The sequence below is a fragment of the Lissotriton vulgaris genome, chromosome 10, assembly GCF_964263255.1.
Source record: "Lissotriton vulgaris chromosome 10, aLisVul1.2, whole genome shotgun sequence".
Taxonomy (NCBI): Eukaryota; Metazoa; Chordata; class Amphibia; order Caudata; family Salamandridae; genus Lissotriton; species Lissotriton vulgaris.
Window position 1 is genome coordinate 814,202,342 of NC_141698.1, and position 20,557 is coordinate 814,222,898.

General features: G+C 46.4%; 1 protein-coding gene across 1 annotated transcript in view; it reads right to left on the minus strand.

Annotated features, from left to right (window-relative positions):
- Nucleotides 1–20,557, minus strand: part of ULK4 (unc-51 like kinase 4) — a 1,855,260-nt gene that overhangs the window by 1,135,677 nt on the left and 699,026 nt on the right. Inside the window, exons 23-25 of the mRNA XM_086941729.1 lie at nt 15,004–15,137; nt 14,403–14,524; nt 14,168–14,224 (exon numbers count right to left, since the gene is read on the minus strand). Of these exons, the coding sequence (XP_086797855.1) occupies nt 14,168–14,224; nt 14,403–14,524; nt 15,004–15,137 (313 nt within the window). The remainder of the gene's footprint in view (nt 1–14,167; nt 14,225–14,402; nt 14,525–15,003; nt 15,138–20,557) is intronic.

The following is a 20,557-nucleotide window of genomic DNA, read 5'->3' on the forward strand; positions in this document are numbered from 1 at the left end:
TAAATACAAGGATCTTCAAGTGCGAAAACGTCCTGTTTGGTGCAACATATATATTTTCTCGTATTTCGTAGTCCCAGGCGGTAGATATTATCTTGGTAGTCACCTAAAGTGTAGATCACGATGAATCGACAAACCAGCGTTTTCTAATTTTGAAAAACCGCCGTCCCTTCTAGCCTGAGCAAGAGCCACCTTGGAAACACCAGCGTGCAAAACTGCTGAGATTGCGAGTTGTCGGCAGAAGCGAATATATCTAACCAAGGCTCTCCTCACTGCTGAAAGAGACCAAGTGTCACCTCCGGGTGGAGACGCAATTCGTGGTCCAGTAGGCATCAGTCTCAGAGTTCATCTGCCCTGGCGTTCAGAGAGCCCGCCAGGTGTTGAACCACCATGGTTATGTCCTGCTGTTCCAGCCATGTGCTGAGGTGAAGGGCCTTATGACAAATAGTCCAGGATCCCTTCCTGCCATGTTTGTTACAGAACCACATGGTGGTGGTGCTGTCCGTTAGCATGTGCACTAGCCTTCCCTTCAAGGAGGGTTGAACGGCTTTCAATACCAGTCAGGTTGCTCAGAGTTCCAGCATGTTGATGTGGAGTCCGGATTCCACTGGAGACCAGAGTCCTTTGATTTATAACTCTACCAAATGGCTGCCCCATCCCAGGAGTGATGCATCTATCACTACTGTCAGATATGGTTGGGTAAGGTAGAAGGGTCCGCCTCTAACCCAATCGCGGTTCGTTAGCCACCACTGCAGATCTTTTGCAGTTACCTCCAAGATCTGGACCATGTCTAAGACATTACCCTGATGCTCTCCCACTGGAAATTCAGTTCCCACTGCAGAGCCTGCATATGCCAGCAGGCATGTATCACAAGCAGGATGCAGGATGCAGGAGGCCATGAGGCCCAGCAGCCTCAGAGTCAGTCTCAAGGAAACCCAAGATAGAGGCTGAAACATCGGTATAATAGCTTGAATATCCTGGACTCGCTGCTCGGGAGGATAAGCCTGAAACTGCACTGTGTCCAGAACAACTCAGATGAAAGGGAGCATCTGAAAGGGAGTCAGGTGTGACTTCAGCATTTTGATAGTGTACCCCAGTGAGTGCAGGAGGTTCGCCATAGTCTGGAGGTGGGAGACGACAGCTTGAGGCGAGCCCGCCTTTAACAGCCAGTCATCGAGATGGGGTAGATTGGCACTCCTGATCTCCAGAGATGAGCTGCAGCCACCATCATCACTTCGGTAAACACCCTTGAGGCGCAGTGAATGGAAAAGGCTCATGGACTATTGTAAACCACAGGTAGCGCAAGTGGGAGGCAGGAGGGGAATGTGGAAATAGGTGTCCTGCCAGTCCAATGCTATCATCCAGTCTCCTGGGTCCAGGGCAGACAAGACTTGAGTCAACATGAGCATTTTGAATTTTTCCTTTTTCCAGAATCGGATGAAGGCTTTTATCCATTTTGGGAATCAGAAAGTAGCGGGAATAGAAACTAGAGCCTACTTCTGGCAGCAGAACCCTCTTATGGCTCCCATGGACAAGAGAGCCTTGACTTCCTTGAAGAGAAGAAACAGATGATCTCCTGTACGCCGGTTGTGAGATGGAGGCATGGAGGGCGGGGTAGTGTCGAAGGGAGGGAGTAGCCCCTTCAGACAATCTGCAAAACCCACCTGTCCAATGTTGTGGACTGCCCATCATGGTGAAGGAGCAGGTTAGGAAGGTTTGGAGGCTGCAGGTGCCGGGTGAGAGGAAGTAGTGGACTGACCAGACTTCTGGCTCCCTGACCACCGAGGTCTGTGGCTACTGCACCCTTGTCCACACAGAGGCTGGGGAGCATGGGTAGCTGGGAGCATGGGTAGCTCAGAGTCTGGGAAAGAATTGGCGTGGCTGGAAGCTCCTTCCGTAGCAGTGAAAGGCAGATTGTGAGTGATGTGGCTCCATAGAAAGTTCCAAGGACTTGGCAGTAGCCCAACTGTCCTTGAAATGCTTGAGCGCAGAATCTGCCTGTCTCCGAAGAGAAGGATGCCAGTAAATGTAAATGTAAAAGCCTGAACCTTCCCCGAAAAGCCAGTCACCCTTAACCAGGCGTGGCGTCTCAGAGCCACCATTGATTAAACTAATCTGTCCATTGATTTGGCCATGTCAAGTCCCCATTGCATTGTGAACTATGCTGTGTCTCTCCTGTCTGCAACATCCTTAGAGAGTACAGCCCGGGCCTCCTCCAGAACCGGTACAAAAGGGGGTGGTGATGGACGGAGCATCTGAATCAATCAAACACTCACACCCAGTCAAAAGATCTGGGTTTAATCCATCACCGTTCTTTAGCCCACTCTGCCACCCCAGTTCAGACATGGCTATATGCAAATCAGTCTGACCCTGTGCCTCATGGGAACAGTCCAGCCCGAACTGCCAAGCCATGTCTTTCCTGGACCGGAAACAAGCTTCCGAGGACCGGTTTCTGGCATTCCAGCCGTCTTCAGCCCGGCTTGCTTGAATCCAGTGGCAAAGTGAGCAAGGGACTCACGTCTGAGCATACCCTGCCACACTTATGGCGGCCAAAAGCGGTACTAAAAGGGGGTGGTGATGGACGGAGCATCTGAATCAATCAAACACTCACACTCAGTCAAAAGATCTGGGTTTAATCAATCACCGTTCTTTAGCCCACTCTTATACCCCAGTTCAGACATGGCTATATGCAAATCAGTCTGACCCTGTGCCTCATGGGAACAGTCCAGCCCGAACTGCCAAGCCATGTCTTCCCGGGACCGGAAACAAGCTTCAGAGGAACGTTTTCAGGCATTCCAGCCGTCTTCAGCCCGGCTTGCTTGAATCCAGTGGCAAAGTGAGCAAGGAACTCACGTCGGAGCATACCCTGCCACACTTATGGTGGCCAAAAGCGGTACAAAAGGGGGTGGTGATGGACGGAGCATCTGAATCAATCAAACACTCACACCCAGTCAAAAGATCTGGGTTTAATCCATCACCGTTCTTTAGCCCACTCTGCCACCCCAGTTCAGACATGGCTATATGCAAATCAGTCTGACCCTGTGCCTCATGGGAACAGTCCAGCCCGAACTGCCAAGCCATGTCTACCCTGGACCGGAAACAAGCTTCCGAGGACCGGTTTCTGGCATTCCAGCCGTCTTCAGCCCGGCTTGCTTGAATCCAGTGGCAAAGTGAACAAGGGACTCACGTCTGAGCATGCCCTGCCACACTTATGGCGGCCAAAAGCGGTACTAAAAGGGGGTGGTGATGGACGGAGCATCTGAATCAATCAAACACTCACACCCAGTCAAAAGATCTGGGTTTAATCCATCACCGTTCTTTAGCCCACTCTGCCACCCCAGTTCAAACATGGCTATATGCAAATCAGTCGGACCCTGTGCCTCATTGTAACAGTCCAGCCCGAACTGCCAAGCCATGTCTTCCCTGGACCGGTAGCAAGCTTTCGCGGACCGGTTTCTGGCATTCCAGCCGTCTTCAGCCCGGCTTGCTTGAATCAAGTGGCAAAGTGAGCCATTTGCCCCAAACCTTACGGTGCTTAGTCGGACAACCCCGAGCTTCATATAGGGGTTTCTCTTGTGCCTCACTCCAGGCCACTTCCCTGCGCCACTCTGCGACGCTAGGTGGCTTGGGAAACTTCCAGTTGGCAGCTATGTCTCTTTTGGCTACGATCATAGCCGTATTGAAGAACAGTTTGTCGTTCCTGGACCCATCCAAGCCATCCATAATCCCCAGGAGCGTGTTTAGCGGGTTGTGTAGAACCTCCCAACCCAAGACCTCTGTGAGCTCTTGTTCTATGCATTCCAAATACTGCCCCAGGAGGGGACAGGTCCAGACCATGTAGAAGAAGTCTGCCTAATCTTGGCTGTAGCGCACGCAGGATATAGTCGGGTTCAAATCAGCATTATGGAGGCGTGCAGGGGTTAAATATGCTGTGTGTAAATAGTATAGTTGGATCAGACTGAGCCTAGCTAAGGCAGTGCTCATTTTGGGAGCCATCAGCACGTCTCAAGGAGAGATCTTTTCACAGCACACATTCTAACATATTTCAAGGTTTCCTCAAAGGCAGTAATGTAAATCTAGGAGGCACAATAAAATGAAAGAATTGCCTAGGATCACAAAATTTGGTCAAGTGGCCAAGTCGCGATTGATCCGAGGTTTCTTGGTGGCAAGTTTTGCAATTCAGCCACTAAATTGGTATTCCTTTCTCGCTCCTGTTTGACATCAAAGTTTAATGCTTTGTCTTTCATTCTTGGTGTATGAGGTTCGAGCGTGAATAGCAGGAGGAAGTCACAAGAAAACAACTCACATTGGGCTTGAGGGCACAAGAAAACCTTGAGGTGAATCATATCCTACCATCTGGTTCAAGCCATAAGTGACTCGCCCATCTCTATACTTTACTCTGGATATTCTGTGCCTGATATAAGCTTAGATGCTGCTGCCAGTGTGATACCTGCTTTGTATGTTAGGATAGCTTAGTTTCCACTGTTGATGACCTGTGTGAGGGGGGGGGGGAGAGAGAGAGAAAGAGAGTGGGGAGGGGAGGGGAGAGAGAGAGAGGAAAATATGAGTGTGAGGGTGTTTACCTGTTTTGTGTGTGTAAATCTTGCTATGCATGTGAGTCAAGCTTGCATTCATACAACACAGTGATAATCCTTACACTTGTTCCAAATCTGAAATGTTGCTTGTTCGATGTATTTAAGAATGTAAATGTATTGCGATTTATATAGCGCACGTATCACCCGAAGGCATCAAGGCGCTTGCCTTGGGAACCCATCCTGGTATTCCCCTGTGAGATAACCCCAGCAGGGTATCCACAAGGTGAAAGCCAGGCATCCCGCCGCGAGGGGCCGTAGTGGAGATTAAGCAAACTATTGCCCAGAGTCGCAGAGTGTGAACCCGTGAGTCGAGCAGGCACCGGAACGAGAATTATCGATACCGTGGAATTTTTTGAGCCCAAGACCCGCCGTGGCGGGGAATTGAACCCTGGTCCAGGACCAATCTCAGCTTCCGGGTCTGCCGCCTCTAACCCCTGAGCCACACTTCTCCACAAGAAAGGCATTAAATGGTGCTGACTAGTGCCACACTTTTTCCATGTCTTTGACGGAAGCTGGACGTTGCCCTGCAATACCACACTTTTCATGTCTGTGAAGGAAGCTTGCACTGGCCCGGCAGTGCCACACTTATTCCATGCCTTTGAATGAAGTTTTCACTGATTGGACCAGCAATACAACACTTGTTTCATGTCTTTGAAGGAAGCTTGCACAGGCTGGCACTGCAGCGTCCGTGAAATCACTACATCGAACGCAAATTACCCACTTATCGACGATGGAATCAAGTGGGCATGTGTGTGTAAAAAAGAATATATAATAACCCAGTTGGGTCACACTATTCGGCACCTCACAGTATGGTGTAATATAGCATGCACATTTGAACGAATATTTTGCATGCAACAATGAGCCTCACGGAGACGAAAAACACACCGCATGGAGAGAATTTGAACACAATTGTATACCCATGCACCACCATTATGTTGTGTTTTATTGTTTCAGATTGCCCTTACACAGAAAGCTGTAAGCAAAACCAAACCGTTAGTACACGGTCTAGCATACTGGTGAGCCAAGGAAGGGTGCACCTTAGCGTGTGTAGACCTCCCGGCTCATCTTGGTCCTGACGAAAACCGACAATCCACATACGGTTGAAACATGTTGACCATTTCACAACAAAAAAATGATACTCCTTGGTCGATTCATACCATCAGTAGTATCTCACCTGTTTTTACTAGTATCATACTGACTCCACATTAAATTTGAACAGTTAGCACACTTTTTAACTTCACCACTTCACTCATTCACAAAAACCAGCTCCGCTGCAGTTGCAGGCGTCGAAGCACACCTGAGTGGTACTCGGCCACTAGGGTGAACCCCGATGATGAAGCATGTCACCGACCAGGTCGGGGAGTGAGGAGTTTCCTAAAAATGAAAGAACTCTTTCTTTCTCCAGTGCTCGCTCTCCGTGCTAGGACCTTCGGTCCTGAGGACACTCCTTTCATTTGTTTTTGTTGAATTGCACTGCAGTACCACACTTTTCTGTGTCTATGAAGGAAGCTTGCACTGGCCCGGCAGTGCCACACTTGTTCCATGCCTTTGAATGAAGTTTGCACTGATTGGACCCGCAGTACAACACTTGTTTCATGTCTTTGAAGGAAACTTACACTGGTCTTGCAGTATCACACTTGTTTCATTTTTTTCAGGGAAGATTGTAATTTCTTGAACGGTGCCGTATGTCTTAAGCGTGTGAGCCAAGGATCCACTGCGCTCCTGCTCCCTATCTATTTCTATGTGTTTTAGGCCTAAGCAAAAGATTTTTTAGCTGTCTCATCAGCCTCATGTTTTCTAAAAAAAAAAGAAAAACACAATCTTGCATACAGAAAATGAACTTTAGGTAAGCCCACTTCCGCAATTCATCAGTCAGAGTATAATTCACATATTAGTCCACCCCTTATTAACAGCATACATAAAATTGGGCACAGAATCAGCTCTCTTGAGCCACTGGCTTTATTGTCAATGTTTGGGTCTGCCTAATGGATAACCATGGCCTTTAGGACATCCGGTAGACTAAGTTACAGTATCTTGCCTGCTTACTCTGTGATATTCTGGACCTCATGAGATATTTCCCTTAGCACACCCCCAGAAGCTCACCTGAATGCAGACTAGGGCTAATTGAGCAATGAAAGTACCAGCAGCTCGGCTGCCATTGCTACGGTACCACAACTTTCTTTATGCAGAGCACCAGGCATCACTGCTGCAAGCTTCAAAACCATGCCACCATTTTAAATCAGTATTACCACACTCTATCATTCTTTACTGCTTCAGGATGGCAGAACAGAGCAAAGGTTTGCTTTTTAATTTTTTTTATTGAAGCACATGCCCTCTGCTTTCAGTTACCATATTTTCTCTTTAATCTTTCTTCCTTTCTTTCTTTCTGCATATGCTTGCACTACAAAGAAAACGTCACCTTGTTTTTTAGAAAGAAAGTGGGACAATATTTTGATGCCAATATTATTCCCCACATAATTCCACAAACATCAGACTAACATAGTCTGCAGTGCTGGTCCAAGTGTGGTTTATGGGAGATAAGATCACCTCAGTGTAGTTCACTTCAAGAGCTCTGAATTACACTAGTGGACCGATCTACCAGATACTCAGCCTGTCTCTCTAATGCCACCATCTGTCCAAACTCTGCACCCTGTGTGTGAGCAGTGTGCTTGAATGAGTGCAGTATGGCCATCATGCTCTGTGAGTGCATTCTGAGGGATGTTCTGTTTGAATACAAGATTAACATTGTATTTTGTGAGTGCAGTGTAAGTGGTCTTTAGGTTGGAATTTGTGACAGTGCCTGTGTGAGTGCAGAGTGAGGCATATGTGGTCTTCAGTTTGAAAGTTGTCACTCTGAGTCCTGAGTGAGGCATATTATTATGTGAGGGACGTGCCTATAGGAGGGCAGCAGTGTGAGTGTGGGGTCCCTGCATGTTATGTCTTAGTGTGCGTGCATTTTACAAGGGTCAAACCTATAGGCTTTGGTAATGCTTTTTAGGGTTATGGCTTTGAATTGCAGAAACATAGCGTAGGAAGCGTCAATGCAATTGAGGGTATATGAGAATGGTAGTGAGTTTTGATATGGCAGATTTAGACTCTGTCGAAGGAGGTTGTGGACTGTCGGAGGCAGCTGACAGACTGAAATGTCACCCTAGTGAGGGGTCAATTACTTTGCTTGCACTAGAGCCAATTGCAACCTAGCTACACAATTGTGGCCATATGCAGCTTTATTCATAAACCTGGCACAACTGCTAATGAAAATTCCAGAGTATGTGATGCACCTACCTATGTCAGTTCCTAATTCTTTTACTGTTGCCAATCAACGCGTGCAGAGGTCAATCAAAAGATCAATGATGAAATAAGACATTGCAAATCTTAATATGAAAAAAAATTAAATGGCACATTTGGGCTCCACATTGGCTTTTTCAAGATTTGGCGAAACTCACAAAAAGCTGATCATCCTCTCCGTCCTGTTGCATATGGACAACGTAATATGACACTGCACATATGATTAAGTAGTCACTCTCCTCCTTGGATGGATGTATAGGAGAGATCAGGTTGCGAGGGTGGTAGACTGACCCATATGAAATGCAGAAACTGCACTTGGTAAGAAGATCAGTTGCGAATGCCCAACTTATATGGGTAGGAAACTGTGAAAGGTGGACTTAATGAGAGAGCATGAAGTTCTCTGACTCAAAACATTGAAGTTACTGGTACCAACAAAACTGTCTTCAGGGTGAGATGTAAAACAGGGTAACGGCTCAAATGCGGATGATATCAAGTGTCAATGTGAGAATTGCATCACATTGAGTAATGTTAGACCTGTAAGCCTTAGGATGGTCTTCCCCCAAACTGTTTGCCTAACTACTCCTGTTTTTATTGAATTTGTTTTTTTAACTTTCGGACTCTTCACACTTTACCACTGCTGAAGTGCTTGTGCTCTCTCATTTAAACATGGTAAAATTGGCTTACACCCAATTGACAAATTTAATTTACTTGTAAGTCCTTAGTACCAGGGCCTATACATTAAATGCTACTAGTGGGCCTACAGCACTTATTGCACCACCCACTTAAGTAGTCCTTTTAAACATGTCTCTGACTGGCTAATGAAGCTTGTGTGTGCAGTGTAAATTGCCTTTTCGACCTGGTAAAATAAACCTTTTGACAGGCCAAAATCTCCCTGTTTAATACATATACGTCACCCTCGGATAGGCCCTAAACAGCCCATAGGGCAGGATGCAGTGTATTTAAAAAGTTGGACATGTATTTTTGAGTTGTACACCTACTGGTAGTGAAACACTAATAAATTAGTCTTTCACTACTGTGAGTCCTGCCTCTCTGCTAGGATAACATTGGGTTATTTTACTACATTTAACAATTAATTTCAACTGGGAGCAGGTAGGAATATTGAGTCTGGACTCTAAAGAATTTAATGTAATACCACCTTTAATGGTAAAGATTGATTTTAAGTCACAATTCAGAAACTGCCACTTTTAGAAAGTTGGTATTTTCTTGTCTCAACCATTTGGTGCCTGTAGCCTGTATCCTGGGTCACAAGACTAGGTGTAGCTGGCCGTTGGTCTTTGTGTATTACTTACAGACGGTGAGACAAAGAGGAGTAGGTCTTGGCAGGATTGGCCCCCTTTGAATTGATAGGGGCAGAGCTGTCACCTACTTCACTTGCACAGCACAAAAACTCTGCCTCCGCACACTCACAAATTGTTTCACACTAGTCTTTTCTTTAGTGTCCCCAGACAACCTAGGGCCAGGGCAAGGAAGCAGGAAATTCCAAACACCTTAGGGGGTGGAAACCTCTAGAACCTTCACCTACTTCAAAGGCGGCACAAGGAATAAATATTGGGCCCTCAGATCCAACTATTTAGTACACCTCTGAGCCTGTGACAGACTCACAAGGACTGCTGTGCTGCTCTGTTCATCACCACCCCCTTTTCTGAATCGTTTTTGGCCACTATAGGTGTGGCAGGGTATACTCAGACATGAGTCCCTTTCTCACTGCACCATCAGGATTCAAGCAAGCCGGGCCGAAGACGGCCGAAATGCCAGAAACCGGTCCCCGGTAGCTTGTCTCCTTTCTGGTGAAGAATTGGCTTGGTAGTTTAGTCTGCCCTGTTCCCATGATGCACTGGGCCAGGGACAGACTGATTTGCATATAGCCAGGTTCTGAGGTGGGATGGTGCAGTGAGATAAATAATGGTGATGGATCAAGCCCTGATCTTTGGACTGGGTAAGAGTGGTCTGCTTAATTCAGACACTCTGTTCATCACCACCCCCTTTTCTGAATCGTTTTTGGCCACTATAGGTGTGGCAGGGTATACTCAGACATGAGTCCCTTTCTCACTGCACCATCAGGATTCAAGCAAGCCGGGCCGAAGACGGCTGAAATGCCAGAAACCGGTCCCCGGTAGCTTGTCTCCTTTCTGGTGAAGAATTGGCTTGGTAGTTTAGTCTGCCCTGTTCCCATGATGCACTGGGCCAGGGACAGACTGATTTGCATATAGCCAGGTTCTGAGCTGGGATGGTACTGTGAGATAAATAATGGTGATGGATCAAGCCCTGATCTTTGGACTGGGTAAGAGTGGTCTGCTTAATTCAGACACTCTGTTCATCACCACCCCCTTTTCTGAATCGTAGCTGCTGCAAAAAAGGACAGCTTCTCTGCTGCCCTACTGTGCCTAAGTGAGAAGGACTGGACCTGCATCTTGAACTCAGAACCGCAGGAGTAACTCCAAGGGCTAGATGAATGGCCTCCTGGTCAGAGCATTAGGGACAGAAAAGGTTTCATCCACCTTGAACCCAGCACCTGAACTCTGTCGGCTTTAAGTCTTGCCACCCCCAAGTAGTGTCACCGAGTCCTGAGCCCTTGGAAGTGGGCCTGAATATCCTCCGCCAGCCTAGCTGTGGTCCAAGCAGAAACAAAGCATCGCCTTGTAACCTCGCAACAGAACCATTGCTGTGCGACGCATCCCTGATGTGGAACCTTGCGGCTCTTCAGAACCTCCACTGAACGATTCATCCTTGACACAGAACCTCGCAACTCCTCAGAAACACCACTGCATGATGCATCCTCGATATAGGACCTCACATCGCACCCCCAAATCACGGATGTGTGACGCATCCTCAACGCGGAACCTCGCAATATTCATCAACCAGGATTTAAGGAACTTTGTTCAATGGGCCCTCCCTAAAGTGGTCCCTGCAGCCAGCCCACACTCCATTGTTGTCGGCCTGAACTTGTGACTTTGTGCTGGTCCTGTGAAACCAGATAATTCCAGCATCCAACACGGTCTGGGCTGGACTACTGACCTTGGCCCCCTTAAACCCCATGAGACTGTTATAGAAAGCCTAGGGATGTGGTTTGAAGATACCTTGACTATGGAAGCTCAGGCCCCCAAAAAGCTGGCCAGTTGCTTTGTAATGATATGGTTTCTTTGCAAGATCTTACACTTGCTCCCCAAGACCTCGAGAAAAGTGGTGGTTCAAGCCCAGGTCCTGTCTCGTTTGGACTATGGTAACTCCTTATACTGGGATCCCCAAAAGGAGTAATCCAGAAAGTGCATGTTGTGAAAAATGCAGCCGAACTCAAACTGCTTGAACTTCCTAGATCACAGTCAGTTAGGCAGGGCATAAGAGACCTTCAATGGCTTCCTATTGTCCAAAGAGTGGAATTTAAATCACTGTGCATTGCTGACCGGGCTCTACACGACCATTGCCTGCCTACCCTATACCAACTGGTTACCCCTTATCCTCCAAACAGATTACTTGGATCTTTGAACTTACACCTGGCATCCACCCCGGCTATTAAAAACGTTAGAAGAGGTGGTTGTTCCCTCAGGCTTTAATATAGCAAAGCTTTCCCTTGGCCATTTGAGCGACGGAAAATGAGCTACACTTCCAAAAAGCAATCAAAACTTGGCTCTTCACATAAAGTAGTCTTTTAAGGTGCTCTTCCGGTTCTGTTATGTTGCATCCTCCAACCCAGAGCTGTGATGCCTCTGGGTCACCATGCTCTCTACAAGTGATGAAAATAGAAAATAGAAATAACCACAGTTGGCGCTTTGTGCTTTTAAGTACTAGTCCCATTTCGTTTTTATTGAATATCTCCGGTTCTACTAATCGCATTTTTGTCTTTTTGATGTCAAGTAATTTATCAAATTTTACTGTGTATTTCAAAATAGGTGAGGGATTGTTCTTGTGTGGTGGTCTGCTGCATAAATAGTTTACACATTGCCTCTTAGTTAAGCCTGACTGCTTTTCTGCCAAACCACCAGAGCGTTAAGCCCAGGTTATTATGGGATTTTCCTTGTGTTTCACCCTGACAAGAACTGTGGTTGCTGCTTGAGTAGGGTCCCCCCTTCAACTAGTAACCCCATTTCCTATAAGTAACAATAAATGGAGTGGGAGGATTTAGCAAATCTTTCAGAAAAAGCGCCACTAGTGCCAATTTAAACAGGCAACTTCCATCAAGAAGACACATGTAGGCAGCCAAATAGCCCTTAACCTTAACTGTGCCCAATGCCACACTCTCCTGTGCAATGGACAAAGCAAATCACAAGATGCCAGAAAGACCAGTTTTAAAGGTGTTGAAGCCATCCGATTCACACCACTGAACGCACTCGATCTATCGGCGTGTGTAGATAGATTTGGAAGCAGCATCCTGGCTTCCAATATGATGTCTGTGACTTCATCAAGATGGCACAAAAACTCTAGTTGGCACTACTCCATCTCCACAAATGCAGCTGCAGTGTTAGGGAATTAGGGTTTTGGGATTCTGCTGTGTGAGCAAGTTCTCTTAAAGGGGGAGGAAGAGCTGGGTGAATGTCAATAAATCGGCATAGCAGATTGTCCGTGCCCAACCTGGGGCGATCAGGATTGGCAGTTTTCGATCCTCCTGCACTTAAGGTAATACTTTTAACAGAAATGGGTTGGATGGAAACCTGTATGCAGGCTCTGAGTATAAGTGAATCTGAAGGCATCACCCAGGGAACAATTCAGAGGGAACTTGTGACGCGGGGGACCCCGACGAGGGCCCCCCTGGTATGCCTAGTAATGTGTCTGCCTTTTCTTCCCAGAATACCGAGGCGTGGAATACCCCCGACGTCGTCCGGAGACGGCCTGATGCAGTGCACCTACGGGACTACACCTTTAAGGGGGCGGAGACGGACTGGCGCCACACCCTTCCTGACGACGTAAAGCCCATTCCGGAGTCCAGGCAGGTGTGCGAGACACCCGGAGGTGGAGTTGGAGGTTGGTGGAGCGAGTGGAGAGACAGCGGAGCAGAGTGGACGGAGGAGGAAGACGACGAGCGGAGGACGGAGGAAGACGACGAGCGGAGGACGGAGGAAGATCGGAGGTCGGAGGACGAGGAGAGCGGAGAGAGTAGGACGGAGGCGCCGGAGAAACAACAAGAACATCGCAGGCACGGCGGGGACAGCGGAGAGAGACCTGGAAGGTGGAGCCGGACGGAATCCGAGACGAGTCAAAGCTACAGGACGACTCCAACCAGGAAGGCGGCGGCGGGACCAGACAGCGAACCTGAGGTGGATTACCGCGGGAAGCCAGGGGGCTCTGCGGGACGCGCATCGCCCAGCCACACTAACACTGAAGTGTGGCTCACCCAGGTACGGTCCGACAACATAGCGTGGGGAGGTGGTAGACGAGGGAAGCCCGCCTAAAGCAAACACCCCTGCACACCCTTGGTGGTTTCTCAAGGGTTCACGTCCCACAGTCAGGGTTGGAGGTTGCACGTGTGATTCCCCTCACTCCCTTCCCTGAGAGAAGTTCATCCCAGCACCTTTACTGAGACGGACATTTTTTCTTTCCTTCTTTTCTGGGGTACCGGCGCAAAAAGACCAGCAGGACGGCGGGGAAAAGGCCTACGACACCCAGAAGACCTTGGGACTGGAGAGCAACAGGAGGACGGTCCAGGACGGAGGAGGCGGACTCACCCCTACCCTTTTATAGAGTGCCTGTTCGCAAACGACGTTTGTACAAAGCAATAAAACCTGCACTACCCAGAAACCCAGTGTGTGCGAATCTTTTCGAGAGCCCCGCAGTACAGCCACAACCCCGGTCCGAAGTATCACAGAACTAAATGCTCAGAACTCAGGAAAAGTCCTGTTCAAGGCCGTGGCGAACAGATCTAACCTCTTAACATGTTGCATTGCACTACTTTGTATTATAAGCATTGGCATAGCCAGCACATCAGGTAGAAATACAACCTAAGAAGATTAGAAGTCAGTTAGTTACCTTGATGACATCACATTAACAGCAAAGGATGCTTTTAACACATTCACAGTACCACTTTCTGCCCGACACTGCAATATATTCCTTAAGTTAGACCAAGAACTACGGTTGCCCTAAGTTTAATGTAAAAACAGGTTTATAATAAAAAGAGAAAGGCAATGTCATAAGGGAAGCAAAAGAAACTGACATTACAGAAGCATTTGTTCTATCACCCACTGAATTTGAGAATACTCGTGTTGCATGTGCGATAAAGGAAATGGCTTTCATCAGTTGTAAGAACAATTTAAATATATACTTATCATATTACTCACAAGTAAGGTTCCAAAACTGACAAGAAACTCCTCGGTCACAATTTGAGGACGAAATATCTGCCCAAAATAGAAGAAACAAATGAGTATTTATTGGAGAACATTTCCTTCTGCTCTTTTACGAAATTAGCCACACAAATATAGCTTTTTTATACTGTCTCTGAGTAGACAGACTCTAAATAAGTTACAATATTGGAAGTAGTGCACCATAACAAGGACATAGCCGTTGAAACGGTACCTGAGATGTCACCAGATGAAGCACTACAGGTGTCATGGGAAGGCAGACTTTTAGTTGTTTGGCTTGAGTCGTTGATGGATGCTTCCGTCCAGACACAACAGCTAAGGCACCAAGAATATCACCTACAATAGAAAGTATATTTAGTGCAAAAGAAAAATGTTACTTACCTTTCGTGACAATATTTGTGAAGAATACGACACACATAGATTCATAAATGTGCATACTACTGAAACACTGATGCATTCAAACAAGGTATGGTACTGGTCCCTGCTAAACCTGAATTTACACCGCATTTTAGTAGTAAAAGGTTTTTTTTGTGGTGGCTTGCCTTCAAGCAGCCTTAGCTGTGCTCTCTTCAGGGTTATCCAATTTTGGGGTTGTTGGTTTTAAGGGAACAAGTAACTGGCCTATAAGTTTTGAAAGTACATAATTTATAATTAACAGTGATAATGCCCTGCATTTCTGAACATTTTCTTAAATTAAACACATTTGACATTTCCTCACAGAAGACCCTCTTTAAAGAGCTCCTTGACACTGCAGATTGACAAGACGAGGGAAGGCAGGCGGGGAAAGGTAAGATTGCTCGGTGTCTGCAGCGTACCTAGAATTCCTGGGAGCTCCTGAGCAATGTGAGCGATGAGCAGATCAAGGCACTGTGACAGGTACTCATTGCTGCTGTGCGGCTCCTTCGCTGGCGTGGCTCTTCTGCTGTCTCTTTCGATGTACATCACCAGCCTGCACACAAGCATGTTGAAAAGTTCACCTCTCAGGACAGTAATGATAGCATGTTTCTCAAATACCACCGAGACCAATATTTCCAGAGGGCACAATGCTACGAGCAAAATGACATTTACGGTAAATGTAGCTAAAGCGACATGTTTGCACAGCCTTTCCATTTACAGTATACTTGGAAAATATCACTTTACCATCACAACACAGGATTCCTTGTAAACAAAAAGAGTGTAATATCACGTTACCATCAAAGCACAGTAAACTTGTAAACAGAACGAGTGTAATATAACTTTACCATCAAAACACAGAATGCCTTGTAAATAGAACGAGTGTATTATCACTAACATAATATCTGATGCCCAGAGAGAAGAAAAAAAGGTAATGAATCTGCGACTAGAAGTCTCTATCAGGTATTTATTTCAGAAAGAAAAAGGTATAATTAATGGTCCTTACCCTTGGAGGGGTTAAACAGGGAAACCATTCCTTCGGAGGGGCGGGAGTTTGGGGTGTTACATCCACCTAGTAAAGGTATTTTCTGGTAAATAGCTGGGTCCAGGTGCTTGCAGTTGGGTATGGTGAGCAGTGGCAGCCGCCACATAAATTAAGTGGTGGGGTAAAGGAGAGGTGCGAGGGAGTTTAATAATAATAAAAAGTTAAACTTAACTGCTGCCCGCCACCTCCTGTGGCGCACCTCAGTGCTGATTTTTCCTGGTCTTAGCAGACACTTGGAACTCGTCACAGACTCCCTGTCCAATCCCACCACTGCTGTCCTGCTAGGAGATAAGTGCGGGGATTGGTATGAGCAGGCTGGAAAGTTGATACACTCAGGGAGTCCATGGGGTTTCTCCAGCCCTGCTGTTCTATGCAGCCAGGCTAGAGAAACCTAAGTGCGCATGTGTGTTTTGATCGGCCTGAGACGTCAGGCCAAACACACATGCTGACTTAGAGAGTGCACATAGCACTTCTCCTCTCTCCTCTCATGCCCCAGCCCTGCACCTCCTTGCACACGCTGGCTGAGCCAGCTCCTTAAAAATAAAACGATAATGAAATACATTGTTTTATTTTTTAGCAGCTGGCTCTGATCAGCGGGCCTACGCTCCTCCGCCATTGCAGAGGAGCCGCCCCTGATGGTGAGAAGTCTGTAGGATTTCACAAGGAATTGTTCCATTCACACAGATAAAAACGCACACACACAATCTATCTCTCTGTTCTAAAAGTCTTCAAAAATGTTGGTTATTGACAAAATATTGTGGTTTCTCTCACTTCATACCTGTACCAATCGTCATTTGTCGCCCTTTCCATTTCCCCTTTAGTCCCTCTCTTGCACCCTGCTTGTCGTACTATGTATTTTAGTATTATGTGCCGGTATGATTGTTGGGAAATCCTCCCCCCCCCCCCCCCCCCCCCCCCCCAACTTACTGACCAAGCTACACCCCTGGCCTTTACATGGGGTCCCGGGAGAAAGGAAAGAGAGGTTCATGGGCAGTAGATTCAAACTCTAATCTCTTCACTGTGAGAAGCCATTTTAAGGGATCTGATCTGTCTGATCTCATTCTCTATTTCGTTCACTCTTGACTCCTATTTCAGTATGATCTGAAATACACCATCCAGCTTTGCATCAGCCCCACTACATCTTTATACCTTCTGGAGCATTTCCATTATGCAACGTAATGAAGGTGTGATTTGTAGAGCGCATCAATTGCTCTTCAATAATGGTTAGCCACTATAGCTTTGGTAAAAGGAAGCTGAAACCAAAGGTAAAGGAGTATAGAGACGAATTCAGAAATAGAGCATAAAATGGATGTTCTAGGGCATTCGTCGAACTGTGGGGCACACCCTGTAGGGGTCTACGACTGCATTCCCATGGGAACTCAACTGTGTCTGCAAGGGCTTGTAATTGAAAATGGCCTGAAAGTACAACCTTGTTTATTTGGCGCGTTTCCAGGCTGTCATCTTTATATGCGCAGGTAGAATTGCAAAAAACGTGTCTAACTGTAATCCCGAGTGCCTTGGGGCAGTCAGTAAGTAGGGTGGTGGGGTCAAAGATGTAGCTAAAGAACAAAATATTCAATAACTAGCTTGTTATTTTTTCACCTTCAAGAACTGCATAAAAAAACGACAGGCAAATACCTTAAATTAAATATAAATACAAGTTAAACTAATCTGTGGAAAATGTAGTCTTACATTATAAAACCTCATTTAGCTAATGCGATCGGTGTAGATGTCTGTGCGTGACCAAGGAGTCACAGAATTGAATCCTGGCTGGCACAGTGGGGAATACGGACTTGTTTATAGCGCTATGAGGATTCAATCTGCAGCAAAAAGAACTGTGCACATGTGAATCATTATTTATATCTACAGAGTTTTGTAATAAGTAATCAGACTATACCTAAAAGCATTTCTGTATGTATGTATTAAAGGGACTCACTCCAGAACTGAGTTGTTTCCTCTCAAGAAATCTTTATCACAGTGGCGCTCAAAGTGACTTCATCAGTTAAAGACTATATTAGCTGCAATACAGCCTATATGGTTGGCGCTCAACCAATTGCACGGGGTTGAGAGTATGAGGAACGCACTAAATCCAGGCCCACTGGAACTACTCAGCAGGGGATGACCAAATCATAAGGCAAGTTTGACTAAATTATGGGGCAAGAAAAGACAAATTATGCAGCGCTTTGCGGCATATTTTGTGATAGTATTACTTCGTTATTTTGTACTTTTTACATTTGTTAACACAACCTGACATAGGTTTCACCTCATTAGTCCCAGTTTAACACTCAGATATAGCAATAAGCAACACAAATGTGACCAGTCAGCCTGTGTGAAGGGTCTCTCACTGTGCAACAACACATTTCTGTGTTTTTAGTAACTTTTGATCCGTTTTGAGCTAGAACTCTATGGATTTTGAGGCAGATCATGGATTATGAGGGAATTCAGCAAATCTATAATTATGCAGAAAACAAAATGGCAGCATAATTGCAGATTTCCAGTGGCCCTGGTTAAACCCCAATTATGGTTGTTTTACTATCCTTCCTTGCTTGCATGAGGGGCCGGGGCCACTTGCTATGGCAAGTGTTGCATTGTACTTGAGTGAGATGGTCCACGCATGGGGACAATTGAAGCAGAGGAGACACCTTTGTTTGAGCATCAGAAAGATGGCATTGAGGGGGATGGGATAAGATGGGAGCCAACGTTTCTGATGAAGGGCAGAGGAAACAGCCCTCTTCAGAAGCCAGTACCTATAGTTAGTGAAGCAGGTGCAAACGCACTGTAGTCCAGGTGTCTGAGGAGGCCACTGGATCACAATTATGAATGTCTGGGTTTCATTTTCACTGGAAGAATTAGGGCAGAGGGCACCTCTGCTGCAAAAAGCCGTGGGGCACCACACAAGAGCTCATTTTCTTTCTAAAAGGGAGAAGATGTGGCCTTAGGGCGAGAGCTGCCAACCTTACAACTAGGGAACCAGCCGGGTTTAAGTCCTGGCGTCAGCTTGACATTCTGTGAGTCTGGGCAAATCACTTCATCTCCCCATGCCAAAAAGGGGACAGAGAGTCTGTTTCAAGATTGGGATGATCCAGCATGGTGGGAAAGAGGTGAAAAAGGCAGAAGAGATGGACTGCTACTAAGGGTCGCAGCCACCATTAGTGTAGTGGGTGCAGTTGCATGGGGCCAAGGGTGACAGATGCTCATCACACCCAAATTAAGGGGACAATAGCTTTTTGGCCAATTCCAATGTTGTTTGTTGAATTTGGCCTATTATAAATCTCACATTTATTATGAACTATGAGCTACAGAAAAAGAGGCCATGAAAAGGTCTCAAACTCACTCCTGCATTCTGCCCTGCCCCTTCCACTCGCCCAATCCTTGCCATAACATTTTGAAGGGAGGAGGGGACGGAAGGAGACGACAAAACATTTTGCATTGCCGGGCTTAGAGCAAAAAAGTTTAAAGACCCCTGTTCTAGTGCTAAATCTGGTTAAAGAAACACGTTTTGAGATCTTTCAAGAATCAAGAACAATTCAATGTTGTTCGAAGTGTTGAAGGCAGATTACTGCATAATTTAGCTCCTAGTGCTGCTGCAGAGCTTCCTCCTCTCCCTGCCCAGCACAATTTAGGAAGGAGAGTGTGTAAAGCGTTGGAGGACCTCAGGTGTCGAAAGGAACACAGGTTCTGAAGTCTTTGGGGGCCCGAGAGATGACGGTTCTGTGACTGTGCATAAAGGTTTTAAATAGGATCCTCTGAGTTATAGGAATCTAATGCAGATCATATAGTTAGAAAGAAATTGGACAGTGCCGATCTCAGCTAAACAATGAACGAGGATGGTGTAGGATATAGTGTTGAAGTCTGCAGATAAATTCAAATGTTGAGGACAGCCGTACCGCCTACATCCAAAAGCTGTTTAAGGGGTTCTGAAACCGTAAAACGGATGCCTCTGTGCTATGAGCAGCACAGAACACAAACTGTGGGAGGGATCCATGTCTGGGCATACCCATGGCTACTTAGGTGTCAGGGTCAGGGCATACCCATGGCCACTTAGGGATCCGGGTCAGGGCTGATTTGCATATGGCTGGGTCCAAATTGGGGTAACATGGTGAGCAAAAACACAATGGATTTAACGGAGATCTGTAACTGGGGGAAAATGTTTTACAATGTCCATCATTTTTTTGTGTTGCTATAATGGTCCCAAGTGGGAAGGGTATGTCCAGAAGTGGGTCCCTTGCTTGCTATGCCACTGGATTCAAGCTAGCCTGGTTGATTAGGTGACACCCCGAAACCAGTCCAGAGATGCTTTTGTGGTCTAGGGAGGACCTGGCCTGGCAGTTCGGGCTATGGGGAGTCTGGTCATGACTGATTCCATATGTCTGGGTCCAAACTGGGGTGACATGGTGAGCAAAAAAATTATGGATTTAACAGAGATCAGAGACTGGGGTTGAATGTCTTTCTTTTTTTCTCCTCAGTTCACAGCAGAAAGGCATTTTCATGGGATTGCCCATACTTAGGCAGAGCCTGGAGAGAGGGTAGCAATCTGGCAGACTCTATCCACAAATAAAGTACTAGCTGAAGGATCCAGTACCTCTACCCCACTTGTAGTTTAGGCAGACTAACAGAAGCAACCGGAGGTTTGCGTGCTCCTCTAATATTCTAGAACCATTCTTTTGATATGCAGATTTAGGGGAATTTCTGCACATGGTTCACACTGGGACACTGTGCTGATTAGCTGGTTATGATGCTCATTACTCTCCATCAGGGGCTTTTTGGACCAAAAAATGAAAACGGGGAAGAGTGAGTTTCAACCAGGCAGAGTAATGTTATACTAGCTGGAAGTTGAATAGGCTAGAGCCCACCTCAAACAGGCCGGCATCCATAATAAATGTTCCACACATGATGAAGTCAATGGGACTGACCTTACATTTTGCAGCCAA